The sequence below is a fragment of the Otolemur garnettii genome, unplaced genomic scaffold, assembly GCF_000181295.1.
Source record: "Otolemur garnettii isolate 467f Iridium unplaced genomic scaffold, OtoGar3 scaffold00082, whole genome shotgun sequence".
NCBI classification, from domain to species: Eukaryota; Metazoa; Chordata; class Mammalia; order Primates; family Galagidae; genus Otolemur; species Otolemur garnettii.
In genome coordinates, this window is record NW_003852477.1 from 2,015,326 (window position 1) to 2,035,048 (window position 19,723).

At 41.4% G+C, this 19,723-nt stretch overlaps 1 protein-coding gene across 4 annotated transcripts in view; it reads left to right on the plus strand.

Moving 5' to 3' along the window:
* Positions 1-18,695, plus strand: part of MYRIP (myosin VIIA and Rab interacting protein) — a 372,103-nt gene extending 353,408 nt beyond the window's left edge. For all 4 annotated transcript variants that reach the window (XM_003794483.2, XM_012808014.1, XM_012808015.1 and 1 more), the window contains 5 exons: positions 6,297-6,458; positions 11,575-11,679; positions 11,816-11,876; positions 13,142-13,260; positions 16,559-18,695. In XM_003794483.2, coding sequence (XP_003794531.1) covers positions 6,297-6,458; positions 11,575-11,679; positions 11,816-11,876; positions 13,142-13,260; positions 16,559-16,591 — 480 coding nt within the window. In that variant the 3' untranslated portion in view covers positions 16,592-18,695. The remainder of the gene's footprint in view (positions 1-6,296; positions 6,459-11,574; positions 11,680-11,815; positions 11,877-13,141; positions 13,261-16,558) is intronic.
* Positions 18,696-19,723: the final 1,028 nt, after the last annotated feature.

Here is a 19,723-nt window from a genome sequence, read left to right on the forward strand (position 1 = left end):
GGCATTTAGGAGAGCTTTTCTTGCCCCTTGAGAAGTTTTTATGAGTGTTTGGTTTGGAATAATAGGTGTGTCTGCTGGTAATGGTATTCTATCCTCCTGACTTGTGAGGAAAGAAAGAATATAATAGATTATTTCACCTAAATATCCACAGTCATTGTTGAGTGTTTTAATAAATGCCTGATGAAGAGAATTTTGCCTTACTCCAGACCAGGAGTGACACCGAGAGATCTGGACATTAGCCACTCAGGCCGTAGTCACCATCCCGGTGGGCATGGCTCTGCCCCCAAAGCTGCCATTAAATCAAGGCAGGTGATTCCATCCTTCTAGACCCAGTAGTCACCCCTGCTTTTGAGGTGCTCAAGTGAATGCTATTCCCAGAAATCAGGAACCATTATTAGAGGTAATTTTTTTTTTTTTTGAGACAAGAGTCTCACTATGTCACCCTCAGTAGAGTGCTGTTGCATCACAGCTCACAGCAACCTCCAACTCTTGGGCTTAACCTATTCTCTTGCCTCAGACTCCTGAGTAGCTGGGACTACAGATGCCCACCACAATGCCTGGTTATTATTTTTTTGTTATAATTGTCATTGTGGTTTAGCTGGCCCAGGCCAGGTTTGAACCCTCAGTCTGTGTGGCTGGCACTGTAATCGCTGTGCTACGGGCACCAAGCCTAGAGGTACACCTTTGGTAAAAGTTCAAACAACAACAAATCAAAATGATTCAAGATTAAAAAAAAAAAGGGTAATATTTGTTTCATTTTAAAAGCTAAAGATTCTCCCCTTAGAGCTCCCTGAAAATCCAAGTGAACATCAATCTGACCTTGCTTTGCCCTCCTTCTGTTCACTCCTCTGTCTCCTATTAGACCCGCACTATCAATATTTGGGTGAGCTAATGCTTATTATGGGGGCTGTCCTATACCCTGTGGGATGTCTGGCAGTACCTCTGGTCTCTACCCACTAGCTGCCAGTAGCAGTGCCCTCCTTGTGTGACCATCAAACATGTCTCCATAGGCTTAGTGGCTCACACCTGTAATCCTAACACTCTGGGAGGCCATGGAAGGAGGATCACTTGAGCTCAGCTGGAGTTTGAGTCCAGCTTGAGCAAGAGCAAGACTCCAACTCTACTAAAAACAGAAAAACTGGCTCAGTGCTCATAGCACAGTGGTTACGGGTGGCAGGTTCGAACCCAGCCCAGGCCAACTAAATAACTGCAACTAAAAAATAGGCAGATGTTGTGGTGGGCACCTATATTCCCAGCTACTTGGGAGGCTGAGGAAAGAGAATCGCTTAGGCCCAAGAGTTTAAGGTTGCTGTGAGCTGTGACGCCATGGCGTTCTACCAAGAGCGACATGGTGAGACGCTGTCTCAATACATTAATTAATTAATTAAAATAGAAAAATTAGCTGATCATCGTGGTAGGTGCCTATATTCCAGCAACTTGGGAGGTTGAGGCAAGAGGATCGCTTGAACTCAGGAGTTTTCTAGGTGATACCTAGGCTAGGTGTGAGCTAGGCTGATACCTAGGCTGTGAACTATGCTAATGTGGGCAACAGTATGAGACTTTGTCTCCAAAAATAAAAAAGCAAAAAGTCTCCAGACATTATCAAATGTTAGGAGGGTGGGGCAGGGCAGAATCACCCCCAGGTTAGGAACCAGATGCCTAAATTCCTGCAGCCCCAGCCCTCAGCCCAGAGCCTGAACAGAGGAGGTGCTCAGTGAATCTTTAGCTGATGGTAAGACTACATCAGAGGAATGAAGCCCTTTTTCAAAAGAAAAAAACATGTTCCTTCTAAGGTGCAGGGTCTCTGATCTTTAAATGTTTTTATATCACAGTGCTTTTAGTGCTAATGTTCTTAAGATGGCCCTAACCCTGAACACATGGAACTGAAAAGGTTACATACATCTATATGGTACACCAGAAAGGAATGTGTTTTTCACAAAGTATGGTAAACAAAACAAAACAAAAAGGATGACTATCTATATTTAAATGATAATGATCTGTTCTCACGGCACACTTAAAGCAAAGACAGCTTGCTTTTTTTACCCCTCCAAGAAGCATGTTGAGAAAATACAGGGGCCCTGTTGGAGTTTTCATCTTGTAAGATCCTTTTGTTGTATATTCTTCTTCTTTTCTTGGGTTCATTAAACTTTCAATTCAAAACACATATACTTACCCACTGATTCAAGACGTCAGAGGTCCCAGCAGGGACCAGTGGCTGAAAGGCGGCTTTGCAGGTGGCACCTCTCCTGTCCCTGAGGAGTTAACTGACTTATCCCTGCTTCTCTCCTCTCTCCCTCAGCTTTTCAAATTTTACCCCAGAAGAAACTCCATCTCTGTTCCTTTGAATTCTATGGGCTTTTGAGTCAGAGAAGGGATGATTCTTTTCTTCAGCTCTTTAATTCAGCAGATCACAGAGCCGTGGCGGCTGCCTCGCTCTGCTGCTTCCAGGATGGAATTCAGCTGAGCAGTGGGAGAAAGCAGAGGCTGGTTCTCAAACTGACCTTTGGGCGCAGATGATCTAATTGAATCGTGGCTTTTGTCTGTGTGATGAAGAGCAGAGAGCTCCTTCATTCCTCCGCTGCTGTTCTTCTTTGTGCTGGGGGACCCAGGGACTGTCAGAAATAGAAATGGTGACACTATTCTCGCCTTCTGAACATTAGTTACCACAGACCAGGACTCGGAGATAAAAGAGCATTTGGTAGAGAATGTTCACCTTTAAATATACTTGTGAAGGTTTCAGAGCTACAGAAGATAAAAAGAAGAAATATCACACTCGTATATCCAATCTCCTGTTTATTATGGGAGGACATGGTATTTTAGAATCCCCTAGTTTCTCAGCATTGACACACCTCCCAGGGAACAGAGCAGGACAGAGAAGGGTAGAAAATGGACTTAGGGGGTCAACAGAGAACAGCCAGCATGATCATTCTCAGCCCTGTGTTCACTAGGAAGGGGACACCTTGTGGACTTGTCCAAGGTTATGAGGGGAGGGCCGAGTCAGCTCCCCCTCCCTCCCACCCCGTCTGAGGACATGCTTCATTCTCAGCTTTGCTAAATGACAGAGGCAACTTCAGGTCACCCATAATCCCCACGGAGACAGTGGTGGGCAGTCCCAACTTCCCTTTTATCTCTGCCCTGTATGCCCACGTCATATATGTCAGCAGAACTGCCCCTTGGGGAACCCAGCTCTGCCACCAAGTCCAGGATCAAGCACAGGACATTGGTCCTTCTTAAGGGTCTCCTACCATACCCACAGCACCGGAGAGGATGTGACACCAGAACTGGTGGAGGTAGTCATGGTGACTCAGGTGGTTCTCTGCCCCCAGACAGCAAGGAAAGGAACACCATCGGTTATTATCTTATCTTGGTCCCCTAAAGGGTATTTCATGGAAGCTAAGTCCAACAAGATGCCCTGCAGTCAAATAGATTTGGTAAATCTACATACTCGCTAGGAAAAGGGAGATGCATGTTGGCACATTAAAGACGCAACCTGCTGCCAGGTGTTAGCACTGCGAAATCAGCTCTTGTCCCTCCTAAAGGCAGAAATAACTTGGGCTGTTTAACCACAAAGTCTTCCCTTAACAAAACACCAATCCTCATCCCTTCTACCACTTTGAGAAAGGCTAGCCAACCGGGTCACAGGCATCAGGGACTAGAGTTTAAAGAGGACATAGCTTACTCAGACATGGTAACCATAGTTGTCACCAAAAATGGACCTTGGCAAGCAATTCCAAATGAACATTTTTCCAATGTGTCATTTTTTATAGAGCATTTTCATCCTATAGCTTTATAGCTTGTTAACTTTTATTTCAAGCCAGCAACAGAGCCAACATGATATCCATCTATAGCTGCAATAACTCTAGTACTTTTATGTTGGAATTTGAAAGGTAAGCTGTCACAACATTCCAACTGAGATTATCCTAGCATCACAGGACAAGGAGGATACAGACACAGGCTCAGACATCAGCCTTCCCGAGCTCAATTCCAGGCTCTACCACTTCCCAGCTGTAAGACCTCAGGAAGTCCCTGGACCTTTCTAGGACATATAATGTTCTCTTTAAAATCTTTAACATACCGATTGTAGCAGAAGAATACAGTTATACACAAGGATTCCCATGAGCACAAAACCCTTGGCTCAGCCCCTGGCTCAGTAAGTGCATGTCATTGTCATCATCATCATTATTACCCCCCTTCAGTCCTCTAGGCACCAGCACTTTGGCTATAAATTCTTGTTAAGCTGACGTCAGCGCCAAACAGCTGAATGTCTCCTGCCTTCTGTGCTTTTAGAGAACACAGAGTCAAAGATGAACATCCTGGTCTTGCTAAGGGCTTGGAGATTTTTCATATTGCTTTTTCTTGGCAGGAAAAAAAAAAAAGTAACATCAGCAGATGGCCATCTTGAAGCTGTAAGTGGCAATCAGGTTGATACAGTCCTAGGGTGTGATGACATTGAGTTTCACATGTTTCTGGTAAAATCAACATTCTAAGACCAAAGTTATATTAAGTTGTATTTACCCATTCCCACACTTAGTCATTTCATTTAAATAATCGTCCCAAATGTTATTTCCTTGTGCAAAGCTGTAAGTTTATATTTTTAATTAATTATTAAAATAAATTTACTTTTTTAGTATAGACAGAGAAATCTGTAAACAATAATATAATAAGCTCCTCTCTCCTTCACTCTCTCCCCCCTCCTTAATTTTTCTTATCCTTTGGAAGGGAAGATTTTCAACTTTAGAAATTTTGAGATACATTTCTTGAATAATTTCTCCACTCAGATACCTCTGGAATATTTATCATGTTTTAACATGATAGACAACAAAGAACCATTTTTTGTTTTGAAAACAAAAAATAAGTGGCTATAATTCAATTGGGAAGATCTTTTAGAAACAGAATTTCTCTAATACTCAGTATATGATTAAAAAAATATAAAATCAAAGGTCAACTGAAGTTCAGCAGTTCCCAGCAGACATTCAGTTCATGCCCCCTGTATGACTGGTGAATCATCTGCTGTGACGTCCGTTGTGTCAGTGGTGCTGGAAGCTCCCACGGCCTGGCTAACTATGCCTGCTGGTGAAGCACAGTCAAGTGTGCCTTCCTCCGGCCTGCACCTGCCTTGCTCCACTTTGAAGTGTTTTGTAAAACTGCCAGTCCTAATGCAGATGAGTGAATCACACCCAGCAAGCCACAGAGCAGCAGCGTCCTCAGGGTTCTTTCCATCACCAACCCTCGGCATCACTCAATGCTAAAGCTGTGCATGACTTATATGTCTAAGCTCTGGGCTTGATCTCAACTCTGTTACATTTTTAAAACTCAAGTTAAAGGAACTGTTAAGGTCCTGGCCATGCATTTCATTCAAATCAATTCTAAATTGTTATGATTACAGGTTCGGGACTTTATATGTGTTGATTATACCTCAAGAGCCCTCTGTTTAAGTATTTGCCTTGCTTAGATACATCTCATTCCTTGCGTTGGTGGTTGTTTCATTACATTACTGATTAGGCCCAGGGAGCATTCGTTTCCTTCACCCGGGTCCACGTCTCTTAGTCTGGAATTATTCCAATGACTTTACCTTCTGTTTGCTCACTCTTATGGGAATCATTTTATAAACTCATACGTCAAAATATTTCTTTATCTCTGATTACTTCTTTTATCTGATTTGCTCTCTAATTTTCAAAAGCTCCTCCCAAATCTATCTGTTCTAGTTGACCAATTTGACATGCTTCTCTTAGCAGTGTACTATTTTCTAAGAAATATTTTCCTACTACAAATTTCAGGCTTATTTTCATCCCTGAACCTGTTTCGAGCAAACAAAAGATAATCAGGGAACATACACTTAGAATTTGTAATTATTTTAAATTAATTCCACCCCTTTTATGTTTTCTAAATTTTTTTCTCCATTACTAAATGCTAACCAAAAATTTTATTGGCAAAACTCCATTATGAGTTTTCCTCTTTGTTTCTTCTTAATGTTGAAGACCTGGACCAGTTTATAGTTCACATAGCTGATGTCATGTATTCTGTACTATTTTGTCAAAAGCAACTTACAAATTATTTTTCCTTCCAGGAAATTTGAGGGAGGGTGGAAGGGAAGGCACAGTTGGCAGTGATGGGGTGGCAAGACTCCACATACCACTTAAGCATGAAGAATGTTTACACATGTTACCCAAACAACATTTTTCCCCAGTGTCCAGTCTAGTTGTCTCTCACTCCCCTGAATTACCAGGATCCCCTGAAAGGGGCCCAGCCAGTCCTAGGGCTACAGCCTGAGCTCACAGGCGGTGCCCTCCCTACAGGTGTACCTGGCAGCAGGCACTGTGTACGGCCTGGAGAGCCAGCTGACTGAGCTGGAAGATGCTGCCCGCTGCATCCACAGTGGCACCGATGAGACCCAACTGGCAGATCTGGAGGACCAGGTGGCCACAGCTGCAGCCCAGGTCCACCATGCTGAAATCCAGGTGAGCACTCTCCCCTTTGCCCAGAGGGGAGCCCACAGGATGAAAGAGAGAACCCCATCTCTCGCAAGAATTGTTTTAAGGCTGTTGTATTCATCAGTTCCTATTATCTCCAGCATGCTTGCATGGATATGGTCCTTCCAGGTGGAGTCCACCAAATACTTGTTTTGTAAAGTGCTGCCCTCTTCTCTCCCAGATTATAGCCTTGATAATACAGGGTGGCCATAAAGTTCATGCACAATTTAAAAAACGGAACACAAACTTTATGGCCACCCTGCATATTGGATTTCCTTTAAAATTTTATGCCAGTTTCCTCTTTGACAAATTTCCTGGGCCATCTGAATGGACCTTGCTTTACAGGCTCCATTCCACCTCCAGACCACCCTTATCTGGCCCTTATCATGTTGTTGATTACTTATTTAATGCCGGTTTTCCCCACTATACACTAAAAGCTCCGTGAGAACAGAACTGTAGCATGTAACTTAAACACAGATTGACACTTGATAAAAATCGGAAGTATAAATTTCTCAGGCCAATATTTTGCCTGAGGAGCAAACAGGATTTAGATATGGCTATTTCAGAACTGATTGTTATAGTCTCTATAACTCTGTGAAGTTTTTTATAAATTCCCTTGGGGCCTGGTGTGGTGGCACACACCTATAATCCTAGCACTTTGGGAGGCTGAGGCGGGTGGATGGCTTGAGCTCAGGAGTTCGAGACTAGTCTGAGCCAGAGCGAGACCCCATTTCTAAAAACAGCCAGGTGTTGCAGTGGGTGCCTGTTATCCCAGCTACTTGGGAGGCTGAGGCAAGAAGATCATTTGAGCCCAAGAGTTTGAGGTTGCTGTGAGCTATGATGACACCATGGCACTCTGACTGAGGGAAATGAAGTAAGACTCTGTCTCAAAAACAAACAAATAAAATAAATAAATAAATATTCCCTTGGCCTTTGATCCTGTCCGTCAAAACTGACCATAGATTGATCTCTAATTCCCCAAGTGAGTCTGCAGACACATAGATATTCTCAGGGACCTGTGACAATATTTTCTTCCTTAAAAGGGACCCATATGTTACTCAAGTTTGGAAACACTGGTCCCTGCAGCATAAATTCAGCACAGACCATCTGGTTCACTGATATGTCTATAGATTCTACATCTTAAAACTGCACCCTTGGGAGAATTGTGGTCAATAGAAACTACCTCTGGATAGAGAAGATGACAATCTCAGGTGATAATTATTTTAAAAATAATTTTAATTTAAAAAAATCATAACTCCTCACATTATTAACCACTCTCAAGCATGAGATGGCACAGTTCTCTGCTCTGTGAATTAATTAGTGCTGTGAACCAGAAATGCTCTCAGCAGACAGATGACCCTGTTGACTATTATCAGTAAGAATGGTTTAAGAGCAGCTGTCCTCAAAAAATATATATATGTGTATATTCATACATACATACATTTCAGCCAAGACTTCGTCAATTTACTTTCAAAGGTTTTTGGAGGGTATTTGGGGGGCGGGGGAGTTGTTTGTTTTGCTTTGTTTTTTTGAGACAGAATCTCACTTTGTCACCCTTGGTAGAATGCGTCATAGTTCACAATAACCTCAAACTTTTGTGCTAAAATGATCCTCTTGCCTTCCAAGTAACTGGGACAACACGCACCCGCTGCAACACCTGGCTATTTTTAGAGACGAGGTCTTGTCCTGGCTCAGGCTGGTCTCAACCTCTTGAGCTCAAGCAATCCCTCCACCTCAGCCTCACAGGCGTGAGCCACGGTGCCCGGCCTTTTTCAAAATTTTATACAGTGCAATCAAATCATTTGTTTTCTGGTGCATTGTACAGCAAATACTTCCTAAGTGATTTAATTTCCATGGATATTTGGAGGGTACTACTGGATAATTAGTTATTCTTGCTTCCAAATTTGTCTAGGGTTAAATTTTAAAGCCCATGTTTTATGGCTGAAAATCCCCATGTCACAAATGTCCCTTTTTATGCTTTTAAATATGCCTATTTCATTCTCATTTTTAAATATACCAATAATGTTACCAACAGTCCCCAATGTTCGTGAGCCTTACTTTGTGCCAGGAGTTGTGTTTAATGGTTTGCCTCATTATTGGATTTAATCTTTTCAGCAACCTCATGAAGTGGCTACTGCCATTCTCATTTTATATCCGAGGGACTGGAGGCTCCAAAAGGTTAAACCACCTTCCCAAAGCCAAATAGCTAGAAAATGGTAAAACCTGGATTTTCACCCGAGTCTTTGTGAGCTCACAGCCCACATTGTTAACCAGACTGTGTGGTGTGGTTTCCTAAGAAGTGTGTCAGTCCTGCCATGAGGCGTATGCACTCACCTAGCAGTTCTTTGTTTGCATGGGAGGATGTGGACTCTGCAGTCAGCTTTGCTGATTTCTCAACAGGACATCCATGCACATGGAGATTCTCCCATGCTGCCTGCCGGTTACTGGGTTACTGCCGGAGAAGAAAATCTCCAACTCCCTGTTGTCTATTCTCATCCAAAGTCTAGTCTCCTCTCACTGTTTCCTATACAATGGCAAGAGGGTCCCCACTGAGGAGGACAGATACACTCTTAGACCAGGACACAGTCTAAGGACACTGTCAACTTAGAGTTTACCTTTGGGACAGTGCTGAAGGAGACTGCAGAATGACCTGTGGGGAGCGTGTGAGGGTCCTGGCACACAAGGTGCTTTCTAGGAGCTTTGCTGGAGACAGTCTCACTCTAGGATCAGGAAAAGCAGCTCTTCTGAGCACTCAGTCTGTATCTTGTGGACATAGTGTCCTACACTGTGCTCTTGGCTTTGACTCCCAGGAAACTCAGAGCTGAACTGGTCATACCCTTCTGAATCTGCAGTTCATGTGAAATGTAGTCTTAGGAATGAAGTGGAACTTTCTATAATTATATAGAAAGATGACAAAGTATAGGCAAAATCACCACTCGACAATCTCTTTTCCTCTGTTTGTTCCTTGTCCCTACGGACTAAAACTTCTTTTTTTTTTTTTTAATTAAATCATAACTGTGTTCATTAATGCAATCATGGGGTACAATGTGCTGGGTTTTTATATACAGTTTGAAATGTTTTCATCAAACTGGTTAACATAGCCTTCATGGCATTTTCTTAGTTTTTGTGTTCAGACATTTATATTCTACACCTAGGAACTTTTACATGTACCCTTGTAAGATGCAACTTAGATGTGGTCCCACCAATTACTCTCCCTCAACCCATCCTCCCCTCTCCCCTCCCCTTTCCCTTTCTTCTCTGGGGCTATAGCTGGGTTATAGCTTTCATAAAAAAGCTATAACTTGATTTCATAGTAAGACTGAGTACATTGGATACTTTTTCTTCCATTCTTGAGATACTTTGCTAAGAAAAATATGTTCCAGCTCCATCCATGTAAACATGTAAGAGGTAAAGTCTCCATCTTTCTTTAAGGCTGCAGCCCAGTTCATAATTGCTAAGTCATGGAAGAAGCCCCAAAGGCCCATTGACCCATGAATGGATCAATAAATTGTGGACTAAAACTACTTATTCTAGAACCTAACAGTCAGCAAATCAGGTCAACAGCTTGCTTTCCCATTGACGGAGTCTTCTAGAGCCCTCTGAGTAAGCCTCTCCATCAAAACTACTTTCAGGGAAGAAAGTGGGCATCTAATTCACACCCGTTGCAAATGACTGGTAAAAACTTAGCCTGCAACTTTTCTCAGGCTTGTACAATTTATTGGTCTATAAACCAAAGGGATGCAAATCTCAAGATGAAATTTGAGCAGTCAAAACAGGAAGGCTTCTGGGGACCAGGAAGGAACAGGGCTCACAGCAGCTACTTCTTTGGGCTGGTTACTAAGCAGCTTCACTTGCCTCCTGCCACCAGCTGCCACAGATGTGACCTTCACCTACCTTCTTCTCCGACTGAGGCTTCCACTTCTCAGGGGTAGGAGAGGCATCTCCCAAATTTACTGACCCTGGAGCCCTTGTCCTTGCTCCTCCTCTAGCAACTATCCCAGGAGACTTTATCCAAGGAAGCCCTCAGAAAATTGGAATTTGTCTTGCATAGAATTTGTCTTGAAGGGAGGCAGCAGAGATCTCAGGAGTGGGTCACACACTTGCTGGCTGCTGGGCCTGCCTTCCAGGTGCTGTTTGGTGCCCAGCAACACCCAGGACGTGCCATCTCAGCAGGATCCCTGCCTCTCCCCTCAACTCTGCTAGCCTTTTGCTGCCTCTTCCTGTCCCCCATGTCAGGCCTTGACACATCTCTGAGAATGTGGCAATGTGGCAAGAGCATAGACATTGACATTAATTATAACCCCTGCCCCAGACCAGCTGTGAGGTGTTGGGTTTATATCACTTATCCCTTTGAGCTACAGTTTCTCTATCTGTGAAACCAAGAGACAATACTTACTTCATGGAATTATTTTGAAGCACGGATGAGTCCATGTGTTTAATGCACTTAGCATGGTACCTGGCACACAGTAACAGCCTTTTCCTAAGGGCAAGGACAGTGTCTTCTTCATCTCTGGTGAAGGGAGGTCAAGAGTTCCCTCCTGGAACTAAGTGGGCTCTTGCTCTCTATTTCTGCCTTCAGACTCTACTGGAAGGAAATCTGGGCTCTCTGACCCTCCCATGTTATAAATGAGGAAACTTATGCCCAGAGAGAGGAGGGAGTTTCTCAAAGCCATTTGGCCTCTTAATGGAAGATACAGACTCAAAGCAGGGCCTGCTGGACCTCCCTCCTATAACCTGGTGCTGTGGTTTGAGATTCATGAAGTTACAGAAGAAGGAGGCAGGAACTATAAATCACACCTCCCTTCAAAGCTTCGTTCACATGTTGCCTCCTAGGGAAGCCTTCCCTGACCACCCTCCCTCTACCCAGGCTTCTGTTTCTCCCTAGGCATAGTCTGGCAGCTCTAGAGCTGCCGAATTAGAAAGTTAAATATATAAAGAAGGGCTGTGTTTTATCTTCCCACGACACACTACAGAGAGGTGCTTGACAGAAGTTGAATGAATGAAGGAGCACACACCAAAGCAGATTTGTGCTTTTATAAACTCAGTAACAAAGATTCCCCATGTGTAGTTCCTCTCTGCCAATCTATCTTTCTGTTGCATTAAGATTTCTGACATCGAGAGCCGGATTTCAGCCCTGACCATCGCAGGATTAAACATAGCACCATGTGTGCGCCTCACAAGAAAGCGGGATCAGAAGCAAAGGAACCAGGTGTGTTTGTCCCTCACCCCCACTGTTGGAATGCCGCATGACCTGGAAAATAAAAGATAAAAAGATAAAAAAATAAATAAAGATAAAATATCTTTGGCTTTGCAAAGATGTATTGACCATTGTGTTCTGTTTGTAGGTACAAACCATAGACACATCAAGGCAGCAGAGGAGGAAATTGCCTGCTCCACCAGTGACAGGTGTGCTTAAAATAAAACCACAGAACTACCAAAAAATTAAGCCTGACTCATTTACTGTGAGTAACGCAGAGATCTGCGTTTGAGGGCTAGGTCTAATGAAGAGTTCTCGTGCAGAATCGTTCTTGTTTATCTCTCTTGGGTTTACCCAGAGGAAACCCTGCAACCATACTTATAGGACTCCAAGTAGTTTATTTGTGAGGTGATTCCAGGAAACACTGGTAGGAGAGGAAAGAAGTGATTCAGGGAAGGAAAGTAAGCCAATACAGGGGAACTTTGGTTAGCAAATTATTTCTTTGGGCAATTAAGGCTAATGCTCCTGGACTTCCAAGAGAAGGAGCTGACTACACTTCAAAGTTTCCTGCCTAGAGAGGAGGAAAATGGGGACTTGTGTTTTTCACCCCCATCCATCACTGGCTGGTACTTCTGATCTGCCCTACACGAACCAAGAATGAGTGGTGGGGCTTGCAGTAGCAGCTGCTGGAATATGCTGGATGGTGACTGTCAGGAAGAAATGAAAAGAAACCAAATGCAACCTAACAGGGGCTCCAGCAATGCCAGTCATATCACCTTCATCCAGGGAACATTTCTAACAATTTCACTGGGTTCAGAAGCCACAGAATGAAGATGCCAAAAGAGAGATTTCAACTTACCAAAAAAGGTGTCCATTTGGGTCTTGCTTCTGCCATTCATCATTTAACACACATTCATCAGATGCTTGCTTATTCTACGAAACCCGACACAGTTAAAACGTATCCAGGTTATCAAGGTGTTATAAAGGCAATATGGCACACGTGCTGTATATTCCTTAACACCCCCCATGGTGTCTGGGCAGCTTCTGATAATCAAATACATTGATGTCCTTGCAGCAAAGCATGAGAACATTTGCACTTGGTGAGATGGACAAAGACTTAAATAGCCACGTCAGTTCAGGTCAGGTTTTGTAATTAGATGATTTTGGCTCCAAAGTTATAAAAATCTGTAGGTTTTAGAGCCTTTTATACTTCAGGGTTTGAAATAATAATTTATGGGCTCCAGTCCATTATTTCCAAGCTACCTTTCCCCTAGAAAGCTACAAAACGATGCCTTGACCTATTTGGTCACTCATCAAAATAAACACAAAATAAAAAGATTGTGCAGTCAAACATGGTAGAGAAATGAGATGCTAAGCCTACAATAAAAATCTAAGTAATCCAGCCAGCTGGTCTTTTTCCTTAACAATCAGTCCATCTTCTGGGTAACACTTATTGTCATTTATTTTCTTTTAGCTGAAAAAACTGAGACATCTTCAGTGACCACTGTTAAAACATTTAACCGCAACTTCATTCTCCAAGGCTCCTCAACGGACAGACCTAAAGAAAGAAAAAGCACCACCAAGGATTTGACGGTAAAAGTCAGCTCTGTCTTAATGCTTGTCACTTTCACTGTTCACAATGTCTCCATCCTGCAGCCTTTCCTTCTGCAGTCCCCACCATCAGAGCACCCAAAACATCTCTGCCTGGCCTTACGATCCCTGGTTTTGGAGTTTCTAAAAAACCTGAATAACATCCTACCTGGGATTGCTAGCCTCTTAAAATATGAGTATATCCTCTCAATTACATCTCCAGCTCATTGTAGGAACCAGATCTGACACAAGAGAAATGAACATATATGTATGCAGGACTGTACAGTCTGGGCATATGTGTTTTTATTGTTCTCCATCCATGTTCACTCATCTTTAAATTTCTTGTTAGCCATCAATGCTGTGTTCCTGAAAAACATTTGCAGCTGTCCCTAAATATGGCAAAGGAAGGAGCAGTAGATAATTTGCACAAACTCTAAATATCATATAAAGAGGGCTAATGGATCATTTGCTAAAACCAAAATATCTGTCAGAATTTTGGAAAATGCTTAATGCTACTTTTATAGGAAATAATGATCCAGCTAAATGGATCATTACTAAATGGAACAGTTTAGCTGGATCATTATTTCTCATTAATATTTCTCATTATTCTCAGTGACCAGTTATGTTGAAGGTAGCTCATGTCTGGAATGACAAGCACCAGGTAATGGCATAATGGTGGTCGCAGCCTTTTGAGTCACAGTCTGCTCTCTCCGGCACTGGACGGCAACAGTGCTGCTTTCTCCCTGCCATCACTGGTCACTAACCCAGACTTTTCAAAGTCTATCCCCCTTGCTTCTGACTATTACTTCAAACATCTAAAAAGATGCGTTACCACATTCAAATAGGGTCAGAAGAAGAATTGGTTATAGATAAGATACTTAAAAATAAATTACCTTTAACAGAGATAGAGATTCGTAGTTGCCAGGTGCTGTCAAGAGGGATAATAAGAAAAAACTCCTTAACGGGTAAGGGGTTTTGGAGTGATAGAATTATTTTGAAACTAGATAAAAGTGGTGGTGGGTACAACCTTGTGAATTACCAAATATTACTGAATCGTTCACTTTAAAATGGTTAATTTTATGTTATGTGGATTTCACCTCAGTAAGTTACTTTTTAAAATAAAATAAAAATAAATCACCTTAAAGTAACACAGGTTAAAAATGAAAAAATGAACAATATTTACTAAACAAAAACAAAAAAGAAAGGCCCAAGATACTCCTTTCAGACAAAAGAGAATTCAAGACAAAAAGCATTGAAAGAAAACAAGGAAGAATGTTTTAGTTTTGATAAAATAAGATAGTTAAGCCAAGAGACTTTCTCAGTTTGTCAGACAATAGAGCAGTACAATTTATGGTATAATGATTAGTGACCTTAAAACTCCATATCAGCCTTTGGCAGCCCAAATATACCATAAATATATACAAATTGGAGAACTAAACAGTGTAATTATTAAGCTTTAATTGAGATGTTTATTCAACTTTATACGTTACAGTTTACTATCTTTCCAAGCATCAATGGACCACTTATAAAAATTGATTTTATACCAGCTTACAAAGAACACCTCAGTAAGTTCCAAAAAGTAGAGTGTCAAACTACCTTTGCTGACCACAATGCCAAACACTATCTACTGTCTACTAGAACTTTTTCTAGTATTTACTCTGTCTACTAGAACTTTGTGTCATGATACAGAAATATTCTACATCTGCAATGCCTAGCACAATAGCCACTACCCACAAGTGGTTTTTAAACATTTGAAATGTAACTATTGCATTGTAGGCACTGATTTTTAAATATTAGTTAATTTTAGATATTCTAAATGTAAATAGCCCTGTGTGGGCTGTAATCCTAGCACTCTGGGAGGCTGAGGTGGGTGGATTGCTTGAGCTCATGAGTTTGAGACCAGCCTGAACAAGAGTGAGACCCCCCTCTTTAAAAAAATAGCTGGGGGCGGTGCCTGTGGCTCAGTGGGTAGGGCTCAAGGGTGGCGGGTAGAATGCCAAGGCGTCACAGCTCACAGCAACCTCCTACTCCTGGGCTTAGGCAATTCTCTTGCCTTAGCCTCCCAAGTAGCTAGGACTACAGGCACCAGCCACAATACCTAGCTATTATTTTTTGTTGCACTTTGGCTGGAGCCCAGTTTGAACCCACCACCCTTGGTATATGGGGCCGGCACCCTACTCACTGAACCACAGGCACCGCCCTTTTTTTGTTTGTTTTTTTAGAGGGGATTTTTCTGTAAAGTTCACATGATAATAAATGAGAAAGAACCGACAAAGGTGTTTTACAAAATCGTAGTGACTTTCCTGCCAGATTTTAAAATACATTAAAAGCTGTAAGAAACATGATCAATGGAATAGACTAGAAAATCCAGAAATAGATACAGGTACATGTGAGGATGTGTTATATGATCTTTCTAAAAGCCTTAGACACCAGAAGAGAAGGTACAGATTCAAAAAGAAACAAACAAAAAGCTGTGCTTAGAATATTGGCTATGGAGGTGGTAGTGGGAAAGAAAGCTAGTTAAATAACTACCATATAAAAACTTAGTTTCAGGTGGATTAAGAAGTATATATAAAAATGGCATCACTTTTTATATTTTTAACTTTATGCAAATTAATATGAGGGCACAATATTTATGTTCCATTGTTCTCAATTCCAGAGTAAAGTTCCATTTGTAGAAGAGCCCCTCACCCAGGGGTGTGTTATACACCCTCACAATGTGCACCTTAGGAGAGATTCCGCCTCATGCTCTCCCTCCCTCTGCATCCCTCCTCCCCCCTCCTGCTTCCCTCTACCCCCAAACTGGACTATAATAGTGTTTTATTGTTCTTAGGAACATGTAAGTGTTTATATATTGATGTCATTATTAGTGTGGAGTACACTGGATGTTTATCTTTCCATTCTTGTGATATTTTACTAAGAAGAATGTATTTCAACTCCATTCAGGTAAACGTAAAAGATGTAAAATCTCCATCTTTTTAATGCCTGCATAGTACTCCATAGTATACATATACCACAGTTTGTTGATTCATTCATGGGTTGATGTGCACTTAGGTTGCTTCCACAACTTGACAATTATGAATTGAGCCTCAGTAAACATTCTAGTGCAAATATCTTTGTGGTAAAATGATTCATGTTCTTCTGGGTAGATACCTAGGGTATCACTTTTCAAATGATATAAAGTATTTAACTGGTCAATAAGCATGAATAGTTTTTGATATAAAAACCAGTAAGCATTATTTTAAATTGCCTTTCTCCTTGCAAAGTGGCTGCTGACAATGTGTTGAATATCTCACCTCAGGAGCCCGCTCTGGAGTCAGCTGTGATGTATTAATGCCGTGGAACCCCACTACCAGTGACCCACTGCCTCGGCCATACACGACAGTGCCTTGACCCAACAGCCATTGACTACTGTATGGATTTCCACCTGAGGAGAAGGCCTAGGGAGGCCACAGTGCACCATCACACAGGGCTGTCCTGATACCTCACCAGAAAGCTGTCTCAGACTTCAGCATTGAGGTCTTGCCCATTCTCGCCTTAGGCTCCCAGGGGAATCCAAGACAGAAAACCAAGATGCTGGCTTCCAACAACAGAGCTCCATGTTCAAAACATACATCTTTTCCCTGTTCGCTTTGCTACTGTGTGTTGACTTGAAGATCTTTGGTTTTCTTATCCCTTTGATTCAGCTAGAAGTCCATGTCAATAATTTGTCCAAGGGAAAATTGTTGGCGGGGGTAGAGAGGTAGGGATTATTATTTAATTTATCATCAGTGCTTATTAATGTCTCACAAGCATCTCTGTCTTACAAATGCTAAGGGAAAAACCAGCCCCTGCAGTCAGCACGAGGGACAGTCTAATTTGGGGACTGTTCCCCATCAAGGCTACAGGTCTCCCTTCAGCCACCTCCTTCCTGCTAAGCCTGAGCTCACCCTGCTACCAGCCATTCCCATTGCTTTACAGTCACCAGCCACTGGATGGAAAGCTCTGACTCACCCATGCCACTCCTGGGTCTACATGAAACAATGTCTCATTAACAATTTAGGGTTCTTCCATGGGCTTCGTGAGTTTGCCTACTCTTAAAGGTAGAGGGACTTGAAAAAGACTACCATTGGTTCAACTTGAAGGCACTGTCCAGAATCAAAATGATGCAGTTTAGCAATGACCACATCTAAAAAAATGGATTATTTAAGAATATAACCACATGAAAACATTTTTGTCCTCCAAAATTTATTTCCCAATAAATATTCAGCAAAGTAGCAAAACGATCTTAAAAATAAAAATGGTTAGGGAATAGGCTTAGAAAATTTACAGGCCTAAGAAAAGCAAGGACAAATCATGGATATGAGTTGATACTAACGCCACATTTGTGGTCTATTTTGACCTGTCTCAAAGGCATGACAATTTAGAGTGTGCTTATAAAAGCAAATGGAACTGGGATTTTACTCTTCAGTTGGGCATTAGCAACCTTTTTAAAAAAATGTTTTCTCCTAAATCTAAGGAAGAAAGCAAAAGATGGGAGGTAAGAGAATAGTATGATTAATGTGTGTTAAGTGCCTGCTCCGAAGGAGGCAATGTTCTCATTCTAATCCTTATAGCAACCCTATTCAGTAGGTATTCTTGTTTTTTTAGATTTGATAACTAAGGGCCAGAGAGATTAATTTGCCAAAGCCACAACTTTAATCTACTTATGATTGGAATGCCTCACAAAAACCTAACTGTGTTGCTTTCAACTTCTATGTTCTTTTGCTGCTATGTGTATTTCCAGACCTGATTTGCTGCTAATTCCTGTGCTTATGATCCATTCCTGATGGGGGTCTGTGTATCTCCCAGTAATACTCCTTGCTGATGCCATGTATGTGTTATCCAACAGAAATGACTCCTTTGAAATAAGTCCTTGGCTTTTTATTCTGTTGGTGTGATTCAAAGCCAAACAAATAAAAACAAGTTTTTAAAAAACACAACAACAACAAAAAAAGGTCTGACTTCCAAATAGAACGTTTTCTTTAAGAGGCATGAAAAGCAACTATTGTTGTGTTACAGTGTTAAAATATTCAGTTTTCTTTGACAAAAACGTGTACTGTGTAAGCCTTGCAAAAACAAAAAGAAGAAGCCTGCTCTGTGGCATTTGAATTTTTATAAAGGTTTCCTTGTGCCAAATAAGTGCAAAGATTTAATTTACTATTAAAAACCATAAGCATATGTTATAGTTCCAGAAGAATTATTTTGTCATCAAGTGATTTTGATCTTTAGTGTTAATATTTATATTTAGATTAATTTTTATAAATGAAGATATTTTAATGGTTTAAGAAAATGAGGACCATAGGACAGTATCTTTGATGATTTCTGAAAGTTATGCTTCCCTTCATATTATATGCACATTGCCAAGAATTACTGTCAAGAGAAATGATAAAGAAGTAAAAGTCATTTATGGAAATAAAGCTTGTTGTGTGTGTGGCTTTTTTGGCTAGGGGTTGACTAGAGTTGAGTAGAAGGTAGGGGAGGAAGTCACATGGCTAGTAATTGGAGGAGCCAAGACTTGGAGCCTTCCTTCCAGTCCCTACCACTCACCCCTCCACTGCAGGTTCTCCTGATGACAAAATTTTCCACTAACTGTCTCTGCTCCAGTAGTCACACAAGGAAGCAGCAATTCTCAAAAAGAGGTGTGATGTTATTTTACATCCCAGGGGACATTTGACAATGTCTAGATTGAAAACGTTTTTTAAGGTCACAACTAGGAGTGGGCTGCTATTGGCATCTAGTGGGCAGAAAGCAGGGATGCTGCTAAAAATCTCACAATGCACAGATAGCCTCTTTGTCCAATTAGTGTTGCTAGAGCAGAAAAAGAAATTTATCTCACAGTTCCAGAGGCTGGGTAGTCCAAGGTCAAGGGAACTACATCTGGCAAGGTCCCTCTTGCTGCATCACACTACGGCAGAAGGGCAAGGGAGCACGTGTGAGGGAAAACGAGGGCTTTTTAAAGATTCATTAAACCTAGCAGGTACGTGTGGCTTAGCTTTCAGTGAAAACCCAAGAAGCAAGAAATCTTGAATTGTCTGTCATACATCAGTATTTTACGGATGAGAATAACTTCGTAATTTTTAGCAACATGTTCCTTGATAACATAAATTTACCTAATTACAAATGGCCCAGATATTTAATGAACACCTATTATTTAATTCAACATATCATTAAGATTTCAAAAATATATATAAATTTATTTGTAGGTGTTCATCTTATGTATATTTACTTATTTATTTTTAACAATTTATCTCGATTATTTATGAGAAAGATAATCATCACTTCAAGTAATTTCCTTGTGAATCATTTATGCCTGCGACCATCAGTGGTTCACCTAAGAACCATACAATTAAATATTTGAGAATTTTGCTAATAACATAGAGTATGTAGTTGTTTTTATTAAAACAGTAATATTAAAGTGGTCTTATTTGTCAAGAAAAACACACAA